We start from the raw sequence: 7267 nt of genomic DNA on the forward strand, positions 1-7267 counted from the left end.
CAACTTAGAAAAGAAAAGGCAGCTAAACTTTCCATCTTCTCTTGGCTTCAAAGCATGACTGCAGGTTTGATCTTATAACTGTGCCAATGGCAGCCTAAATGAGCATTTACAAATTGCAAGAGATACTTTCTCCAATACGACTTCCACATCAACATGTCTAATTTGCTTTCAGATTTAGCAAACATTCCTTCTCTAAACCATTTTACATAACTTACACTCCACAAACCTCATTTTAGAAAATAATGTCATCATATAATTATATAAAAATAAAGTATCTTGCAACTTGTCAAGATATTTAATGTTTATTCTTTAGTTCCAAGAAAGAAAACATTAGCCCTCCAGTGCAAATTGATGCATATTGTTAAGTGAATGCGCACTTAATACTACTTCGGAAAGAGTATTAGATTAAGAAGCGAATCTCAATTATGTAATCTCTCATTTCTACGAATAAAAACTGGTGTTATACTCCATTAGGTTGTTCTTCGGCATATGCTAGGAGAAGCATCTCCATTTACTGCTCCTTTCAAATACAATGGAACGTGACAACTTATTAACAATTCTTTCTTTTCTATTACTTCTATCAACTAGTACCAATTGAAGTTATCATTGGAAGCAAATTTTTCACTCAAAATTGAGGATATATATTGACATTGTCAGCAACAGTTACTTTTACTAGAAATGAGAAAAGCAAAGAATTCAATTAGTTAAAACGATATCCACATTCACTCGTTTATCTGGCATACTTATTCACCATACAGCAGAGCAAAAATTGAATGCAGCAGAAACTTCTACATCTAATGTCTAGAAGAACCCCCGTGGACTGACACTTGACTGTCTCAAAGAAACAGCAGGTAAAAACAGCTTTGAAAGAGTGACTCCAAATAGCCAATATTAGGCATGTACACGCAACACACATATCAGAAAGATAAAAAATAAAAAAATAAAAAAATAAAAAATAAGTAATAACTTAGATGGAAATATGAGAAATAATCCAGAGCTCCAAAAGAAATTTGAAAGGAAGCCCAAAAATGGAATTAGTCATGTATTATATTCAAATATGTGACAATGTTCCCCTAAGCTGAGAAGCACATTATGACCTTGTAGAAATTTTGTGAAAGAGAATACAGCCACCGTAAACTTTCAAAGCAATGCTTTCATAACCAAAAGTGAAATTACACCTGTGTTACCTCACATACTCTAAGATGGCTGAACTGCCAGAGACACACTCGGCCAATATGTCAAATTGCTTTAGCCATCTTTCATTCTACCTCATTTTCACAGAGCATAGGCCTTATCTCAATCAATTACTAGAAATATTTCGACAACCCAATGCCAAACTGATGCTTCTCTTATTGCTTTCATCATCACTTTATACCATCTCGCCTGTATCTTCGTCCTCACTGTCCAATAAGTAGGCCATACCCATGGATGAATGTATGTGAAGACATGTCGCTAGCCACCTTGTAAATATCGCAACAAAGCTACCCGACTTACCTCATTCAGGGTTTCAAACCTAACCAATTTGAGTAGACTGAGTTGCAATAGACCACAAGAAAGCATCTATCTACCATTTTATATTTAAACAAGCATGCAATGCCGAGGGTCCAAATAGTAATCAAACAATGGAAAGAAACGTGAAGGATCAAGATATTAGCACCAAGTGCGACAACACAAGCATCCAAAACAATATTATTTCTAGCGTGCAAAACAATATTATTTCTGGACTATATCATTTCTAGTGTCTGACAAACCTTCCACATTCAGCCCAGGAAAAACAATATCATTTCTAGTGTCCAAACACCTTCGTGATTGATCTCAGTAATAAAGAATGCTTTGAAAATCTAAGCAATCTTTCACACTATAAAATACCTAGGTTTTCTTTGTAGAAGATGTTATGCAAACTGAGTAGAGCGTTAGACTAATACAGCCAAAATCAAGTACAAAGCCAGGGATGATATTTGAATCATAATACACCATAAAAAAAAATTAAAAAAAAAATTAAAAAAAAAAAGCACTACTATACACAGACATACCAGCAAATAGAAGTAGCAGCTTCCTTATCTTAGTGAGAACACATGGCTGTGGTTAATTTCTTCCTATACTTTGGAGAAAGGATCTCCATAGGACCTGTTAAATTTTGTATAGAAAAAAATGACCCTCAATCATCTCCTGTATTTTATTTACTAATCTCTTGCATTATCACATGAAGCAGATTTATTCACAGGAAAATCTATGGTAACAATTAATTCACAGGAAAATCTACATTAACATGGAGAAAGAAAATGTGAAATACCATTTCTCCATGGACTGCATAGCTAACAGAAACACAAGATGGAAAGAATGGATGCAATAGGAGTCCAGACAAGACTTCCTTTTCCAAGCATAGTCCCGATTAGTGAGTACATAAGTGCAAGCTAAAATAAATCCATCGGTTGATTGTATCAATTCCAATTTATAATCTATTTCATGTCAGATCGAAAAGAGCAGAGTAATAAAATTGGAAACCAAAATGCGCTTGCTAGCAAAGCTGCGTACTTTACTTTGACAATTTGACCAAAAACCAATTCCATTGGACTTCCATAGCTAAATCATGAACAAAATATCTTAAATAAGCAAGGGAATTGACAGATATTGTGGGGCGGGGGAGGGGATAAAAACCAGAAACAGTTCTTTTGAAGCTTCTGATCTCCGGAATCCATCTCAAGAAAAACACCTGAAAGCAGAATTGTCCAAGGAGAATGAGAAGGGAAACATTCTCAGGTAGCCTGCACAAAGTTACTAATGCAATGGATTAGTATTGAAATCTCCCTTTTTGTATGATAAATACTTCGTCGCTTTATGAAACGAACTCCCGGATTTTCACATACTTGGAAGATAAAGATGAACAGATGGTTCAAATTAATCTTCCTTCTTATCTGATGTTGACACATAAATCAACCAGCTCATGCGATTTCATGTTGCTTTTTCTTTGTACTTTAATAAATGTAACTGAAAGGTCGTGCTATATCTCTTCATGTGGCTATACTGGGTTCACGAAAAAATGATTGAATCGATGCAGAACCACATTTTGTCCTCTTTCAGCAAAACATATATATACAGTTACAGACTTACAGTTTAGCTGTTGAACCATAATTTAGTGTCATAACCAGGTCGACAACATACAAACTTAATCTCATGAATCTGAACAGCCAACTAAATAAGCACAATGCAGCAGTCCAAGATGATCAACCATACTTAGCATGCCACACAATCATTTATTTATTTAGTTTCTATTTATCTGTGCTAATGTTGGTGTTCGAAGCAACTTGCACGAACCTCAACTAATCTACTCCATGCCTACCATCTCTCACCAATACAGACACTCATAACTCTGCCCAACAAAACATAGGAACAACAACAACTCCGTAGTCTAAAAAAAGTTGGGATGGGCTGTATTAATCATCACTGACCATGTTTCTCCATTTAAACTCATATCATATCATAATCATACCAAATAAAAGTAAAAGTAAAAGAAAAAAAGTTGTATGTAAATAATAGTAAGAAAATAATATTATAAGTTCTCTATAATTTACTGGCATATAAATCTATGATAAGGCTAAACTGCTCCTAGAAAAGCATCGGACCTAAATAGAGGTACCAACATGACTAAAACATATGATATCACCTATATAGATCTTTGTCTTCCACTGTTCCCTATCTTTAGATAAGTCAGCATAAAAGGCAGTCCAGTGCACTAAGCTCCCCCTATGCACGGGGTCAGGGAAGGGCCAAACCACAAGGGTCTATTGTATGCAGCCTCAGCCGTTCGAAAAAACTTCCTTTTATGTGATTTTAGATCTACTTCATCCCCATTTAGCACCTTCACTCATCACGGTACTACACCTACATACCCGTGCATCTTAAGGTCGATGTAGGACATGATCAGACCATCTCAAGTGACTTTCTCACATTTTTCCTCAATATCTACTTCTTGCACCTTCTTGCGAATATGATCATTTTTCATCCTATCTAATATTGTTCTCATCTTAGTATTCGCATCTCTAGGACACTAATCCTTTGAATATGTTGCACTTAAGCGGCCCGATGTTCACTACCATATAAAATTGCCGGTCTTATAAGTATTCTGCAGAACTTACTTTTCACTTTGGTAAGCATTCTTTTATCACACAACATCCCAGTTGTGAAAAAATCACCTAGTGTCACTGTTGTTGGGATTCATACTACTGTCACTACAATTCTTAGAACACTGGACTACCCCCTTGCAGCATAGGGGCTAATATACCTCCTTGCTAAGAATGTGAGAGCAAGTGGATATGACAAAAACCCCATAATTTGTGCCCCATTGGTAAGTTAGATAGCCAAAGGAACCTAAGTGATTGGATTTCATGGAAAAAACAGGCCAGTCATCTACAAGTGTTCCATGCCATCTGATTCTCGACTTTAGTAAATAGATATCCTGTTCAGATCCAAGGGGCAACTTGCATTCCATCTTTTCTTTATTGTATCTCATTATCTACTTTTGGGTTATCTAGATCCACCAACTGCACTGTCTAAGAAAATCATATCAGCATGATTTAGAAGCAAAATCAAACCACTTTATGCAGTAGAGCAGATGATGAGAATAGAATCTTTCAACAGACATATCAGAAAGATAAAATAGTAATAGCTCAGATGGAAATATCAGAAATAACCCAGACCTCTTAAAGAAATTCGAAGGGAAGCCCAAAAATGGAATTAGTCGTGTATCATATTCAAATTTTTAAAAATGATCCCCTAGCTGAGAAGCACATTATGGCTTTGTAGAAGTTTAGTGAAAGAGAATAGAGCTGTAAACTTTCAAAGCAATATTTTCATAACCAAAAGTCAGATTACATTAGTGTTACCTCACATACTCTAAGATAGCTGAACTGCTAGAGACACACTCGGCCAATATGTCAAATTGCTTTAGCCACCTTTCATTTTACCTCATTTTCACAGAGCATAGCCGTATCTCAATCAATTACTATAAATTCAAACTGTTATTTCTCTTATTGCTTTCATCATCATATATTACCATCTCGCCTGTATCTTCGTCCTCACTATCCAGTAAGTAGTCCCCCTCCTCTTCGTCGCTGTCCTCTGTATTATATTCGTCATCACCTTGTCGATCCAATCTCGCTCGAAGCCATTCCAGTTCGTCAACTTCTTCATCCTCCTCACCTTCAGAGAATGCTGAAATCCTCGTGCCAGAAGACTCCAAATTCTCAACAATGTCATCCATCAAACTAGTACCCTCCCCACTCGTCCCACCATTGAACTCACTTACAGAAAACCGAGCATTACTCCTACCCCAAGACTCCTTTCTCCTCTCAATCTTTAACACTAAATCCTTCTCCGTTATCTCCCCGTTCTCTACCCCCGTCCATGGAACCCATAAATCAGCATGCCTCCCTAATGCCCTATCCCAATCCCCAACTACTACTGTACCCAAATTAGCTTCTTTTGCTCTCCTCAACATATCACAAAAATCAGAATCATCAGAAATCAAGAATAACCAATCAATACCTCTACTCATTGAATGCTGCATTTGCTTTTTCAATGCCCAATCTGCTGCCTGTGGCTTATCCGCAACGGTCTTTACATAAACCCCAGCTCTCCTCAACTCATATGCTAAACCATAACCAACTTTTGGTGTTATCAAACTCTTAGCAGCTTCAATATACTTATAATTACCATCAACAAATCTCTCTTTAAACTTCTGTCTTTTCTTGCCTTTTAATGACCTCATACGACTTAGCTTTTTTTCCCTTTCCCTTTCATGTAACTGCTTAAAATGCTTCTTCAAATCCAAATGGGTCTTACATTTTCTTCCACAAACAGAACATATGTAAGTTTCAGATGGGTTTACAACCCCTTTACGTTCAAGAACATCAAGATGGCGTCTTTCACGCCTTTGTTCAAGAACCCATTGAGGAAGATGGATGAAAGCATGTCGATTTGCATATGCAGACATATCAACAACTTCACCAAAACATTGTGCTAACTTTTTAAGTGACATGGCTGCCTCATAAGGTGGACCACGTGGTGGTTTGTTGTCTAAGTCCCATAAGATTACAACTTTTTTGGGCTTTGCTTTGTATAATCCTTCTTTGCTTCTTTCCATGTCGATTTCTTGACCAGCTGCACAACCACTTATCTGCCATTTAATTGGTCTACAGGGGGTGATTCGGGAATTGGGTAATGTGAGGGGGAGGAGAAGATTAGGGTGTTTGGTGGAAAGTGAAATTGGACAAAAAGAAGAAGTTTTGAGATGAAGGGGTTCAATGGAGTTGAAGACAGTGCTCATCAACATTCTTTCTAGTCTAGAGATCACTAGGGAGAGAGAGTGCAGAAGGAGGGTTTATTGGTAGATGCTTGAGGATACTTCAATCGCATCATAATCAATAAAGGAATATCCAAAAATAGTTTGTGCTTGGGTGTTTTGAATGAGATAGAATATACTACGGGTGAGCATTCGGTTCGGCTATTTTGGTTTTGGTCTATTGAAGGTGGACACCGAACACCAAACTCAACTAGTTCGGTTCGGTTCTTAAAGGTTATGATTTTTTGAAATTTAATTTGATTCGGTTTCGATTTTTTCAATTTGATTTTTTTGATATGCACGTGAACTCTACTTGAGTCACGCATTATCTTCCACCAAGGTAGACCAACTATCAGTATAACATGGTACTTTCTCCTTGCACCAAAAACACAAGCGACTCTCAAAATCAGGAAGTTGCAGAAACAATGTGTCTTTGGTGTTATTGACCCTCTGGAGGCTAATCAGTCATTATCAAATTTCTGGTGCTACTTTCACAGGCAAAGCTACATTCATTGTATGCATTTTTGTAAATCCTTTGCTTACTGAAGTTGCATATGTTCATAAAATAATGTATGACATGATGCTCAGAGCTATGTAAATGAAAGTTGTTCTGTTGTCATATCATAATATTAGAAGCGATAATCCAGCCAGGAAATTGGGCTCGAGCATGCTCAAAATTACATAAACCAGTAGCCATTTTTATGTTTGGTGGCACCAAACCAGTAGCCAAAACTAGCAAGTAGCACCAACAACATAAAACTGTCTCGACTATTTAATTTTTTTTGGCTAATATATAAAATTTTGGTTTAAACCGAAAAACCGAACACTAAACCCCTAACACCGAACCGAACACCGAAATTTCTGAAAACCGAAACCGAAACTGAACCGAAAACCCGAAAAACTGAATTAATTCAATTCGGTCTGATT

At 36.8% G+C, this 7267-nt stretch overlaps 1 protein-coding gene and 1 long non-coding RNA gene across 2 annotated transcripts; one reads left to right on the forward strand and one right to left on the reverse strand.

The window, feature by feature from the left end:
• Positions 1-2232: 2232 nt before the first annotated feature.
• On the reverse strand, positions 2233-6481 carry LOC132043436 (uncharacterized). The gene is made up of 2 exons (XM_059433927.1): positions 4884-6481; positions 2233-2713 (listed from the first exon to the last, which is right to left on the reverse strand). Exon 1 carries the CDS (start codon positions 6329-6331, stop codon positions 5003-5005), a length of 1329 nt encoding a protein of 442 aa, XP_059289910.1. The 5' UTR covers positions 6332-6481; the 3' UTR covers positions 2233-2713; positions 4884-5002.
• Positions 3802-4897, forward strand: LOC132043437 (uncharacterized). The gene is made up of 2 exons (XR_009411804.1): positions 3802-4085; positions 4120-4897. It is a non-coding gene; the product is annotated as an uncharacterized LOC132043437 (long non-coding RNA).
• Positions 6482-7267: the final 786 nt, after the last annotated feature.

The sequence above is a fragment of the Lycium ferocissimum genome, unplaced genomic scaffold (genome assembly GCF_029784015.1).
Source record: "Lycium ferocissimum isolate CSIRO_LF1 unplaced genomic scaffold, AGI_CSIRO_Lferr_CH_V1 ctg2451, whole genome shotgun sequence".
Classification (NCBI taxonomy): Eukaryota; Viridiplantae; Streptophyta; class Magnoliopsida; order Solanales; family Solanaceae; genus Lycium; species Lycium ferocissimum.